At 53.2% G+C, this 14,319-nt stretch overlaps 1 protein-coding gene across 5 annotated transcripts in view; it reads right to left on the reverse strand.

Annotated features, from left to right (window-relative positions):
• Nucleotides 1–683: 683 nt before the first annotated feature.
• SLC37A1 (solute carrier family 37 member 1) overlaps nucleotides 684–14,319 on the reverse strand; it is a 64,168-nt gene continuing 50,532 nt past the window's right edge. For 4 of the 5 annotated variants that reach the window (XM_041735024.1, XM_041735022.1, XM_041735021.1 and 1 more), the window contains exons 17-20: nucleotides 13,394–13,472; nucleotides 5,433–5,530; nucleotides 2,123–2,187; nucleotides 684–1,650 (exon numbers count right to left, since the gene is read on the reverse strand). In XM_041735024.1, the coding sequence (XP_041590958.1) occupies nucleotides 1,635–1,650; nucleotides 2,123–2,187; nucleotides 5,433–5,530; nucleotides 13,394–13,472 (258 nt within the window). In that variant the 3' untranslated portion in view covers nucleotides 684–1,634. Of the gene's footprint in view, nucleotides 1,651–2,122; nucleotides 2,188–5,432; nucleotides 5,531–13,393; nucleotides 13,473–14,319 lie in introns of those variants that run through there. The other variant, XR_005984723.1, reaches the window with a different exon arrangement.

Genomic DNA, 14,319 nt, shown 5'->3' on the forward strand with positions numbered 1-14,319 from the left:
CACCAGGTGCTTACACCCAGGATGGGGAGGGAAGGCAAAAAGGAGTGGCCCCAGCGTGTGGGCTTGAGATGAAGAGCAAACACAGATGGAAGGAACCAGAAGGAACCAGAACCCTGTTTGCGAAGTGGACCATGTGTTAGAAACTGCAGGATCCACCCAGTGCTGACCCGAACCTCATTCTAGTAGCGGGAACTTTCGAACGTGTACGCCACCTTTGCCATTAAACAAAGCAAGCCTATCTGGGGAGGGTGACGGCCACCAGAAGAGCCCTCATCTCTCTGGCCCTCCCTTCTCTGCAGAGCCCGGAGCCGGTGCCTCCGTGGGGACGACAGGGAACCGGGCTGGATTCCTAGCCGTGGCCCTCTGCACTGTGGATGGACGAGGAGCCCGTTGCCCGCTTCTGGGGAGGTCCTCCGAACACCTGCACCACACCATGCTTCCAGGTACAGCCCTGCTTCTCTCGTGGGTCGCAGGGTTTACAAGATACCCAGACTCTGGTTGCCAGGCGTGCGCTCAGCCCGCACCCTGAGCAGGGTGGGCTCTGCTTTGCTGGAAACGGCCTCAGCTTCCCCGCAGAACTGCTGAGTGTGTCCCACCGCGAGAAAACCAAGGACACGTAGTGTTGAAGTTCTTTTTTTAACATAATGGAAATGTGAGCAGACACAGTCAACACGCTGCTTGAGTTTTTTTTTTTTTTTTTAAAACATTTTATTTCAAAGAGCAGATTAAGTATTTTGTTAGGCAATAAGTGGGAAACCAAGTGGCCAGAGGACAATCAGAGTTTGTCTTAATAAATAACAAAATGCCATTTACATTTCTTAAACTTCTAAACCACGTACCACATCTTAAATAAATAAACCCACACTGGTGCTATGTCGCTAAAGAGAGTTCCAGGCGCCTGGCGCGTCGAGAAGTGAAACACGTCGGGGCACCCGGCCCGCCAACCCCCACCACGTCCTCCCTGAGACCTGCAGGGATGAGCAGTGGCGGCTGCCTTGGAGCTCGGACGTCGGGCATGTCCCCAGGCCTCGGCTTCTCGGCTGCTCGCTTCTTGACGCCTGGTTTTCAGGCCCGTGTAGACAGAGAAGTGGTGGGGAAGTGTCCCGGTGACGTGAGGGCTCTGAGGCCCACCCTGGTTTCGGATCCAGGTGTCAGGGTTCTCCTGTCCCCCCAGAGGCGGGGCTCCGTGCTGGCTGCGTTCTCGTGCCCGTGGGGGTAGCCAGTCCCCACACAGCTGATTCAGGCGACGCCTGGGAAGGTCCCTGTGGGTGCAGGGCTCACCTGCTCTAACAAACTGCAACACCTGAGAGACGCAGGCTCGCCCAAGCACCACCCGCCAGCCCCCGAGCAGTTGCCCTGTGTCCCAGGCTCCACTGGGACGACAGTGGAAGTGTGACAGTGGGACGACGACTGTGGCGACAGCACTTCCCACGCACCTCCTTGCCGCTGTCGTAGGCTCTACGGCTCTCCTGAAATGGTACCTGGACTTCTCAAGGTGGCTTTTGGGTCTTTTCCAGGTGTGTGTGCAAAAGGCAAGGGTAAATCATTCTTTCCAACACAGGATCCTTTATTTGAACTTTTCCTTGACAGTTTGTGAAGGACGGGCCCAGCCTCCCTCCAGGGCACGCGAGTGGTCAGTGCTCCTTGGATCTGGAAGGGAATAAAGGAGCAGCTGGTGACACAGCTGGCAAGGGTCACAGGACAGACACGGAGTGTGCCGAATACACACACCCTCCCAGGGCCAGCCTCTCACCCTTCCGCTGGGGTCTTCCAAAGCCACCTGGCCCACCCCGCAGCCCTGGGGGACTGAGGAGGGAAGACAGGAGTGCAAGCAGGGCGCCCGGCTGGCTCTGGGGCTATTTTTGTTCTGACAAAGCTGCAGCTCAAAGACCACAAGGAAGGCGATTTCCCTGACGCTGGTCTCAGGTTCTGAGGAGGGTTATCACAATCGCAGGCACATCGAGGCATTTATTAGGAGCAATGAGTGTGACCGAGATGGGCAAGGTCAGGGGCAGCGGGTGGGTTTTCTGTCCTCTGTCGGGTTAGGAAAGGCCAGGTGTGGAAGGCAGGTGAGCAGGGCGGCATCAGAGCTGCCCTCTGACCTGGTGTGGGGGGCACTTACAGAACTTGGTCCCCAGTCGCTGACCCCGGGCAGCTCAGCTCCTTGTGAATGAGGCGGATCAGGAACTGCACCCAAAACGAAGAGGAGAGGCCGTTACTGTCCGCAGGGAGCCTGCGTCGGGCGAACCGGCCGCGCCCTCGGAAGCCCAGCCACGTGGGGAGCAGGGGGGCTCCTTCTGGACTCCTTCTGGACATAAAGGGCTCAGAGGCCCACAGGGCAGAGGGAGCCTGAGGCCCGGGCCCCTGGGTGGGGCTGAGGGCCTGTGAGTCCCGCTGAGGCCGCGCATCTAGAGGTAAGGCCATTAGGACAGATTTCAGCCTAAAACCTTCCGGATCAAGATAGCTTGAAATGAAATGAGTCCGATCATAAAATATCCAGATTGGAAACAGAGAGTAAAGACAAGGTGGCCCATGATCACGGAGACACTGGGTGGGGGTACTGGAGAGCCGCACGCCGGACTCTGAAAGCCAGGGGACCACCTCCTGGGCCCGGCACCCGGAGGCTGACCAGGCTGTCTTTGGAGCAGCCGAGTTTCATCTGGAAGCTTCTGGGGGGAGCACTTGGCTCCACTGGGACCTTTGCTTGCAGCCCCCGCAGCCACTGTGGGGGTAACCCAGGGACAGCTCTGCCTCACCTGCCACCTTTCCCTCAAGCTCCTTTACACACTCACGGGGCCGAGTCAGTCTAGAGCCAGACCAGCGACAAAGCGCCCCTCCGGGTAGCTGGTTTGCTGGTTTGCGGCTGTGGATCTGGTCTTTCTGCAGCCGGACGCCAGCCCCACAGGAGGCTCCCTTTCGAGGCAGCAGGTGCCCTCAGGCCCAGGAGGGCCCAGTGGGCTGACAGAGGCCCAGCACAGGTTAAAACCCACACAGCCCCACAGGACCCAGCCTCAGGCCAGAGCTCGAGGAGGCGGGGACACGCATCGTCCTCGGGCTCAAGTTTCGAGGAGCAGCCCAGGAGCCCTCTTAGACGGGGTTCAGGCTAGAGAGAACAGGTGTGTCCCCCAGAGAAGTGCAGTCGGCTGCTGTGCTCTGTCCTGTGCATGTACAGTTAGGGGAAGGGGGGAACGCGTCAGGTGCTAAGTACGGGGCTGGCGGCGACAGTGACACTTCTGCTGAACAAGCTGACCCTGGAGTCTGAGCCTCTGGCCCACTAGCATCAGGCTGCTCGGCCGGAGCTGGCAGCTGAGCGATACACGTCCCACCAAGTGCCACGTGTGAAGGGTTAGCAGGAGGAGCCCAGGGTTCTGCTAAGCAGATCACAGGAGGGAAGAGGGGAGAAAATGACCAGTGTTTTGCGTGGCATGAAATACACTGCAGTAGCGACGAACCTGCAGATCAAAGGTCATATGCCAGCGTGTGACCACGTGCTGTGTCTGCAGGCGGGACCAGCCACCCGGCGCCCCCGAGACACGGGTCTGCAGGGGTAAGCCTACGCATGTGACGGCATGGCCACCAGGCGCTGGTCATGCTCCAAGGACAGTCCTGCAGGTGCCTGGGTCTGACCCCACGGGTGACCCGCCCGAGTTGTTGGGGTTCCCAGTCTGACTTGGGAGGTGCAACTGGTCTCTGACCAGCAGACCGGAGAGGTATGTCTGGTGTTTGTGCCGCTCCCGACTCCTCCCCAGGTGTGGGACGGCCCCTCTCCTGACACCTCTTCTCCTGGGTCTCTCTCACCTAACCTGGACAGCCGGTTGTTATTCTCCTGCCGGGTATTTTCACATTCCCTTCCTGTCCTTCCTGAACTGTGACGTGTCACGTGTGCTGTCCACTCTGCGAGCCCCACGGCTGGCAGGCCGGCGCAGGCCGTTCACAGACCCATTTGGACGTGTGCACCCACCCGGGATCCGCCCCCACAGCCCTGCTTGTCATTCCCACAAACTGTCAGCTATTTTGTCATCAACCGAGCCCCATCCCCATCTCCAGACCCCCCCACCCAGGGACTCTGAGCAGACCCGTCGGGTCCGTCCTGTCCTTGGTCTCTCTCTAATGCTGCCCACCGCCTCCCTCTCTGTGCTGCTCCCCGGGGCTTCCTGCTGTCCCCACGAACTCTGTTCCTTCTCCGACATCTTCCGTAGCATCACGTATGCTCATTTTACGTCTATCTGATCCTGTCTTCTTGGACCAACATGCCAGTGCTGCCTAATAAGCTGCCCACTGGAGCCCTCGAGGGTCCTGGTGTCCAGCTCCCCCTGGTGCAGGCCCGACACCCCATCTCCTCTCCCTGGGGGGCCCAACCCCTGGACCCTCCATTTCTGAGACTGAAGACTGGCCCAGCTGCTCCAGCCAGAGCCTTAGCACTTATTTATGCTGCCTGGGTTTGGGGCCTGCGGCTACCCTCCCTTTCCTCAGGGTTGGCTGGGCTTTTAAAAGGAAGCGTGGTACGTATTCCCCGGCATTGGTGAGGGAGAGTTTCCAGTCTCTGAACAGCCCTACGGATGGAAGTCTCCTTGCCACTTAGGTCAAGTGATGTGGGGACTTAACTAAAACCCTAGAACAAATCCTCTGAGGAACAGCCTATGAGTTTCTGTATGAAACGGGGAGCTGTGTAATAGCCCCAAAATCAAAATACAGGACTTTCATTGGCTCGACAGAGCTGATATTTCCAAACCCTGAAGTCATTCTCCTCAGGCGTTTTCTGGTGAAGCAAGAGGAGGCGCCTGGCCCCAGGTCGGGGTCTCTGTGCACACCAGCCACTCTCAGGTGTGCACTGCATGCCTCTGGCTTGTGCCTGCTCCTTCTATCCTGCAGCACCCCTGGGTCTTAGTGCAGCTGCCCAGAGAGTTGGGGCTGCCAACAGAAGCACCAGGTGCCTGCACCCGCAGCCTCTGCTCCTTCTTTCTCGTCCCTCTGGGTGCTGGGAGTCGGCTACTTTCCTAGGGGGCTGCTGGATGCAGGAGAAGTGCTGGGGCGACAGGGATCACCTGGTAGGTGGTGGGTTTCAGCTTGCTGTCTCCCCCAGTCCCCTCGATAATCCTGTCTTGGGGGCTGTTGTCATGCCCATTTAACCAATGTGGAGCTGCAGAACAGAGAGGGTGGACGCACACCCACCCACAGACGACAGGGCTGGGGTCCCACACGAGGGCGCCCCTTGCTCTGTGTGTCACTACCATGCTGCCTGAAGCTGCAGAGCCACGGTCAGGCCTGCGTCTGCTCTGACGTTAGTTCAGACAACGTTTTGTTCAGACCCCAAAGAGGAACCACGAGCGCTCAGGGCAGTCAGGCTCTGCTGCAGGCCAAGCCTCCCTGAGGACCGCGGGTCCCCGGGAAGCAGCACCACCAGTGTTCAGACAACAACCAGGGAGACTTACCAGTAAGGCACAGGCGTCAGCAAACATAAGCATGTAGAACACGTTGTTCCATCCAGACGGGGACAGGAGCCCGGCCAGCAGGGGGCCCAGGGCTGCTCCTGAAAGGGGCAAAGGGACACATGTGAGCCGTGTGAGGAAGACTCTGGAAGGTGGCTGACCCAGGCCCCATTGAGTACAGACCGGTGCTTAAGGTTAAAGAAACACATTGAAACCACAAAAACCCAGGCTGCTGGGGGTAGAAAGCTCACAAATACCCAGTACCGTGCGGGCGTGGCTGGGAAACCTCTTTCTGGAAGCAAATCTAGAAATATGTTCTGACCTTAAAACATTCATCCTTCTGATCCAACAATACCAATTAAAGACTTTATTAAAGAAATCAATCTAATGCACAACCTTAGACATGATTATGTTACGAAACGTATACTTGGTAAAACATGAGTAAGGCTTGCAGGTGCTGATACTGCATCAGCGCTAACGCCCTCGTTCTGATAATCAGGTGCTGTGCTTGCACCGCGGGACCCTTTGTCTTTACAGAACGCTCACTGATACACAGTTCCTGGCGAAGGGGCAGCATGTCCCTAATTTGCCCCTAAGTGGTTTGGGGGAAAAATATGCACATACACTTTTCTTATGTGTACGTGTAACGTGTGTTACAAGTATGTGTGTGTGTGCACAAAAAAAAGATGAAGATGTGTAGGATATACGAATCTTCTGTTCTATTTGTGCAACTTTCCTGTAAGTCTAAAATTATGTCAAAATGATTTTTGAGACACTATCAAGATGAAAGAAAGCAAATATTCTTCAAAATGCCCAAAGATACCCAAGAATGTGGCAGCTGTTTGGGTATTTATTGTCCTAAGAGTGACAGAGAAAGATTATGGCCCGTGCATAGGATGGGTCGTCGTTTCGGCATGGCAAGAAGTATGAAGAATTTACACCCACTTATCCTGACAACCCTGAGAGGTAGGAGTTCTGGGGTCTTTGCCACTTTGTACGTACTGATGTGGTCCCAAGTGTTTACAAGGAGCCCTTACTACTTTTACACCTGAGAAGTGCTTGCGTGTGTTTTAAGTCTCAGAGGAGCTCTCAGGTGCACACCGTACACTGCTCACGTGTGCTTATCTGGGCACATCCCAGCATGACAGAATGGGCCACAAATGAATTTAACAACTTATAAGCCCACAAAGAGAAGGGCAGATGGGAAAAGGACCATTCTAGGGAGGATGGACTTTCAAGGGCACAACAAGGGCATGGGCTCCAGTCTTCTTGCTCAGAGAGAGACGGCCAGAGGACTCCTTGTTCACAGGCAGGCCTGTCCACGCACACGAGGCAAGGGGGTGGGGGTGGAAGGAGAGGGAAGGTGGGCAGCGGTGAGAATTTTTTATAATGAACCATTAGGTCCGTCCTTCCACTCTCTTGATTCCAGGTTTCTCCTCCTCAACATCACTCCAGGGACCCCCCCTCCAGCCACCAATGCTCACAGGACAGCAGCCCCTCAGCCTGGAAATTGTGAACCAGAGGCACTGGGCTCGGGGATTTGGGTGGAGATGAGGCAGCAACCGAGTCAGGGGACGGAGGGAAGGCCACCACTTCCACCAAGCAGGTGCCTACCCTCCCACGTGATGGCTGGTATGCTGGTGTGAGGCTCACACCCCAGCAGGCACTGAGGGGGGTTTCCTCCTCCAGATTCCAGGTGGATCCCACGACTGTGAAGACCAGTGTTGACACGCCATGCCACACAGAAAGGGTTTCTAATAAATGCTTGGTGGCTCATTCTTAAATACGAATCTGTGAAGGGCTGGCCACATTCATCTGTGTCTGAAAAAAGCCGCACACAAGCGGGGACGAGGGGAAACCACAGGAAATAAACAAACCAGGGAGGAGAAAATACTCAGGAAATTGTAACACCTTCGGAGAACTGTTAGAAAATTAAGTTGAACCATATGATATTCTCACGTTTACACCCAAAAACCAGTATCACCAATTTCACGATTCAATCTAACACAAGCTGCACCCAAGAAATAAGGATGGGATGCACCAGGCTTTTCCTCTCCCACAACACCCTGTGCTTGCTCTTCCTTTCCGGCCAGGCCCCACAGAATGGCTCCTACAAAGAAGAGTGGCAAGGAGGGCCGTCATTGAGGCAGTGACCAGAGAACACACCGTCAATGTTCACAAGTGCATCCCTGGAATGGTTTCAGGAAGTGTGCCCCCTGTGCCCCCAGGCACTCAAAGAGATCCAGAAATTCTCCATGAAGGAGAGGTGAGCCCCACAGGTGCACACTGACACCAGGCTCAACTAAGCTGTCTGAGCCAAAGGAATAAGGAATGTTCCATACTGTATCCACATGCAGTTGTCCAGAAAATGTAACATGGATGAAGACTTTCCTTTTTTTTTTTAATTTTTATTTATTATTTATGATAGTCACACAGAGAGAGAGAGAGGCAGAGACACAGGCAGAGGGAGAAGCAGGCTCCATGCACTGGGAGCCTGACGTGGGATTCGATCCGGGGTCTCCAGGATCGCGCCCTGGGCCAAAGGCAGGCGCCAAACCGCTGCGCCACCTGGGGATCCCGGATGAAGACTTTCCAAGCAAGCTCTCTACATTGGTTACCTACGTTGCTGTCACCGCTTTCAAAAATCAACAGTTAGTCTGGAGGAGAACTAACTGCTGATTGGCAAATAACGGCACAAAATTGCAAAATAAAGATACCCAAAACAAAACAAAAACAAAAACCCCACAAAAGTGTGATGCACTGCGGGGGCAGAAAAACACTAATGTGTGAGAACCAAAGTGAAGGTTGGAAAGTAAAGTCAAGAACATCTCTGAGAAAGCAGAGAAAAGAGAAAAAGACAGTAAAGAAGGGAAAAAGAAAGAAAAAAAATCGAAGGATTGACCCAGAAAGGTTAACATCTGACTAATCAGTTTTCCAGGAATTAAAACCAGGCAGCAGTAGGGGAGCCTCGTCAAAGAAAACACAGAGCACAATTCTGCAGAGAGGAAGGGCATGTGTCTCCGGGTGGGGTGGGCCCCCAGGCTCTGGGCACAGAGGATGAAGAAGGCGCCCAGGGGTTCCCGGGGGAAGCAGGCGGAGCGCAGAAACGAAGGCTGGGAGAGGGCGACAATGGCCTTCTCAACGGAGACCATGGAAGCTACAAGACACTGGAATCCTGAGGAAAAAGGACTTTCAGCCTGGGATTCATATCTGCAAGTTAGAGCAGGATCCAGACCTCGAAGACTCCCAGCCCCCAAGCTCCACCTCCCATGAGCTACTACTCAGGAAGCCACTGGAAGTCTCCTCCACCTAAGAGGGGCAGACACGGAGCTAGAAGATGGGTCCTATGTGGGCACATGGTGGAAGGGGTCGCAGGATTTGGGGGAAGAGGCTCTGGGGTGAGGTGCGGGAGCAATGGGGCCAGTGAGTCCCTCACTGCTGATGGTTGGAAGGGGGTGATGGGAAACAAAGGAGCAAGCATGACAGCAAAAAGCATATTTCTTGGCTCAGAGTGAGCACAGCTAACACCACGCGAGGCACTGAGGAGGATGGGGAAGGGGAGCGGGCACAAGTGCCGAGCCCCAGCCTCCTTCCTAGGAGGACGGCAGACGGTGTCAGGCCGGGGACGGAGGCTTGTCGATTCGTATGCAAGTCAGACCAGAGGGAACAGCCGACTGACTGCTTCCAGGACTGACATTTTACATAATTAGCTTGCAGGGCTACCTGGTCTCGAAAGTTACATCACGTTTTACTTTGATAAAATGAAAATTAGCTGGAAAGAACTCAGGGCTCTATGTAGCTGCTCCGTGTAGGACATACAGACACAAGCCTCGTGTCCACAGGGAGGTGACTCCAAGCACCCTGGGAACGCACCTAACAGGTGGAGCGCGTCACTGGAACTGCATGGCCCGAGTGAGCTGCAAGACGACACTGGCTTGTTTACTATGAGCTGAGCTTTGCCTGTGTCAAAACCAGAATTTATGACACCGAGCAAACGAGTCCAGGTGAACGCTCCGTGGGCAAGGTATTTGCGGACCGGTGTGCATTTCAGCTCGAGCCGGTCCTTCTTCTGTTCAGCGTGGGCAGCACGTACAGAGAGAAATGGCAGAGGGGCAGCCTGCTCCATCGCCACTGCTTCCGGGGGCCCGCGGGCTGGCAAAGCTGCAGGTGCCCCGTGGCCCCAGGCGCAGGTGCCCTGCGGCCAGCGCGCTGAAGGTCAGTGGCCAGGTTGGAGGTGGTTCCCCTCTGCTGCCCTTCGTGGGGGGACGGTGCTCAGAGCTGTACCTTGGTTTCTACTGGAGTCTCAGACGCGTTCTCCATCCTCAGCTGGGCACCTCCGCTCCCTCTTGTTTTGCGAAGAATATCAGGAAAGATGTGGTTTTCCACCTAACTCAATCGCCCTCCTTGTAAACCGTCACCCTCTGCTATCAAACAGCTCTCGGGGCTGCTGCAGGGGTGCAAGTGAGCTTAAAAACGGCTTCATGGTGGCAGTTGGGCTGATGTCCTCTGAGGACAGAAGGTGGTTCAAAGTCACAGGGCTCCTGAGAACTGAGCTCCACCCAGAAGCGTCCAGACTTCCGCCTGCATGTGCCCCAGCCGTGCTACGTGACGGCTGCTGTGCTGTCTCGTACACACCTGCCTCGGGCCCAGCACCACCTCCCCTTCTCTGGACGCATCCCCAGCCCCCAAGAGGTGCCCCAGGAGGGGAATGTCTCACTTTAAACATTAGAGAGTGGCTTCTAACACTGCCCCCCAAATTCAAAGTCACCCCCAATCCAAAGATTGCAAAAGAGGCTCAGGCCTGGCCCCCTTACAACGGTGACCTTGCCTAGTGCATTTTAGAACAAGCGGCATCTGTCACACGAAGCAAGCTGGGAGCCCTTGGGAATGGCGGCCAGGGCGTGGTGGGGCTCCTGTGACCCAGAGGTGGGTGGCTCTGTCCCAGCGAGGTGTGGGGAGCTGTGCGAGCTGCGGGGAGCCCAGGCCCCTCTGAGCTGGCCCTTCCCAGTGAACTCAGCAGCCTGGACAGAGGCAGCCTGGCCCCAGCTGCCATCCTGGGGGTCTGAGCAGCCAGGCATTTCGGTTCACACTCCTCTACTGAGTGAGCGCTATGTTCCAGGTGCTTCTCCATGCTGGGATGTCAGCAGAGCACAGAGCAGAGACTCCTGACCTGCAGCAGCTTCTGTTCAGGTCCACGTAGCAGACACGCAGAACGTGCTGTGGAGACGAGACACCAGGGAAGAGGCGCCTGGAGTGTGGGTGACGTGGGTCCGCCTTCCAGACAGCCGAGAGTTCTCATGGAGAGGGTGGTGTGATACCTGAGCCAGGACTCCAAGGGCCAGGCAGGAAGTTCCCCGAGGGGCGCTCCTCGGGCCCAGGACACAGCCTGTGCAAGGGCCCTGCACAGGCACACACTGGTGTTTGTGAGCAGCAGCAGGGAGGCCACGTGGCTCTGGAGAGCGGCGGGAAGGACTTCAGATTCTCCATCAGTAAGACAGCAGAGGGCGTCCAGGAGTGGACGGTGGCGGTCTCTATCCTGCTAGCACACAGGGCCACGGGCACCACTGAGAGAAACCTCAGCTTCCCACAGTGCTGCAGGACAGCCCCAGGTGCCAGGCTCAGGGGGAACTGTGTTCTTATGGAGCCGCCTGAGTCTGGTAAGGGCTTGGTTCTACTGCTATGAGGTTGGCCCTCCCCACCTGGCTTGCTCTCTCTCACCATCGCCCTGTTGCAGGAGTCTGGGGCAGCAGGTGACCTGGGCTGCAGCCCAACATCCTCCCGGGCAGCCATGGGTGCCACACCAGCCAACCTCCTGAGCTTCAGCTTCCCACATCTGGAGAGGGACCAGAATAGGATCACAGGCGCCGGGTGCAGGGCAGGGGCCCTGGCAGGGAGCGGTCACAGGGACGTGCTCCTTGCACGAAGGCTCAAGTAAGGTCAAGAATGTTGCCCTCAGCCTTCTAACTTGCCAGTAAGAACACACTTGTCACTGTATCAGTTCCCATCTGCCTGTCTCTGAGTGAAGGACTTGCTTATTGTGCCACCTTTCTTTCCTCCAGAATATGCTACTGAATGCGCTTCAAGAACTCTAACGAGGGGCACCTGATCGGCTCAGTCGGTTAAGCCTCCAACTCCTGGTTTCAGCTCTGGTCATGATCTCATGGGTCCTGGGATCGAGGCCCCATCGGGCTCCCTGCTCAGTGGGAGACTACTTCCTCTCTCGGTCCCTCTCCCTGGTAGTGCTTTCTCTTAAAATAATAAATAAATAAATAAATAAATAAATAAATAAATAAATAAATAAATAAATGAACAACCCCCCCCCCCCCCCAAAACGAGCCTCTTAAAAAAAAAGGAACCATAATGAGGCTGATAACATCTGAATCTTGTATGCCTGGGGACCTATCAGTGTTCCTGCCCTTTGTGTTTGGTTAAGATCCTGTCCATCTTGAAATGGGAGTGATAAACAGGGGACCAGCGGCCCATGGGCCGACAGGTGGCTTAGGTGAAAGCCCGAGCACGTGTTCTTTCATGGAGAGGCAGAGCACTGCCAACGAGTCCCGTCTGTCCTTCCTCTGGAGCCATCTGACCAGCGGACAGACGCCTACGTGGCCACTTCCCCCAGATGTGTGCGTGCTTTCCACCTGCTCATATTTTACAAAGGCCAGTCAATCCCTTATTTATAAATTTATAAAAAAAACACTTATTTATAAAGTTTATTCGTCTTATAAATATGCCGTTTATCTGTTTGTGAATGGGGACTGAACTTTTTGGATACTGAAGCCGATCTGAATATTGTATTTTGGAATCATGTTTTTCTACCTGAAATCTTAAAAATCTGGTTGATGAAAATTCTATAATGTGCCGGAAATGTTATGGTTGCATCACGGTGAGCCGGTGTTCTGCTACGCAGGGTCTAGCCCCTCCACTGAACGTGGGGATGCTGTCCTCACCCTCCCACCCACGGCCCTCACCCCTTGGCCGCACATACGAGCTCTCCTGCGGTCTGTGCACACGCCATGGTTTGGTCTTAGAAAAGATCGGGTTTTCACAGTAACAACATCTAGCGCTTCTTTTTACATTAAGTGATCTAAACTTGTCAGTAACAATTACCTGAACTCTGTGGCAAGTACATTAATCAAATTGCCCTTAGCTGGTTTTTATAATAACTTATTAATATAAATTAGCAACTCCACTGAAATACTAACTGAACCCTAAATAATTATGAATACTATATTTTTTCTATTAGTAAAAACTATTAGTATTATTAAGCACATGTAAGTACCATATTCATGATGTGAGTTTTCTACTTTGTCAAGTTAGATTTCACATATTTATTATGTATGAAGATTAAATTTTGAATTAAGTCCCCGTTGTAAAATTAACTAAGAAAAGGGAGTTTCTGTAAGTCTTCATTACATTTTCCTTCCCCGTGTCTGTAGAGGATTGTCACGTGGCAGCTGCTCTTTCTTCTGAACTCTGCCATTTTTAAGACTCTGATGCCCAAATCCTGTATCAACCTTTGTGTTTTTAAGTTACAGTGTTGAATTCATTTGTGGACAAAAAAGATATTATAATTATATGATTATACCATCCAACTAAAAGTAATCTTTGAAAGATTCAACAAAAATCTTTTTTTTTTAAATTTCCTTATTATTTGTTTGTTTATTTTCATTATTTATTTTTAAAGTAAGCTTTACGCCCAACATGGAGCTTGAACTCACAGCCCTGAGATCAAGAGTTGCTCTACTAAGCCAGCCAGGTGCTCCAAAAACCTTTTTTTTTTTTTTTTAGAATAAGCATTATAACAATACTGTAGAGTGTTTCAATGCAGAAAAAAAAAAAAAGATCAGTCAGTGCTGTATTACCAAAGCAACTGAAATCCTTGGCATCTGTAAATGAGGATGTGACAATGTGGTTTCCCTTTAACCACAATTAACCTCTTAGAGCTAAAAATATCCACTCACCTACAGAGCCAGTCCCGTCAATGATGGCGGTCACAGTGGCGAGGGCGTGGGAGTTTCCCTTGAGACTTTTGTGTGTGCCCTAGAAGAGAGCAAAGAGCAAACGTGAGCAAAGAGCAAACCTCTTGCACCATCAGTGAGAAACAAGCCTGCGCCTCCTTACAGCAATTTACTCGAATAACTTGGCAAAGCAATTCAAAGCATGGGGTGTTTTCCATCCGAAAGATTAAACTCTGCTCCATTCCAAACTTACTTTGGAAAGATACACAAAGTTTAAGGGTTTTCAACAGTAAGAAATCATCAGAAATATCTGTCCAAACATATTCTGCTTTAAAGAACTCTCAGAATGTTCCCTTAAGCAAATATTTACTCACAGCACACCACACTAGCCAATGTGGAAGATAAAGACACAGATGACACTCGTCCCTGTCCCTGAGCCGTGCCAGCATCAACGCCCACTTCCACATTCCCGTGAGGGGCTTTCCGTGACAACATGCCAGATGGCTCTGCAGTACCCGAAAACCAGTTCACGGCAAATGCCAGGGACGATGGGGAAGAGGGCAGGCCCCAAGGGACTGATGTGAGGGTCACCAAGTCCTAAATGACAACCCATCAGGAGCTCTGGTTCTCAAAAAGCAATACATGTAAGCTTGAGAGAAAGCAGCACACACTGAGGGCAATAAAAGAAAACTATTAACGGGAGATACAGTGCTTGGAAGCCTAAAACTACACAAATAAACCCAGGCCTGTAACAACAGATGCTCGTGTGTGTGTACACAGAAGTATACAAAATAAAGCGCACACACAAAGTGATAATCACCTGTAAGCTACATTTTCTGGAGTCTCTGTTGTCTGATCCCATGGGGCAGATTAGGGGTCTGGTGTGGGGCCTTCTAGAATTTTCTGTGCCTCGTGCAAACAGGAGTGTG

Source organism: Vulpes lagopus, chromosome 20 (assembly GCF_018345385.1).
Source record: "Vulpes lagopus strain Blue_001 chromosome 20, ASM1834538v1, whole genome shotgun sequence".
Taxonomy (NCBI): Eukaryota; Metazoa; Chordata; class Mammalia; order Carnivora; family Canidae; genus Vulpes; species Vulpes lagopus.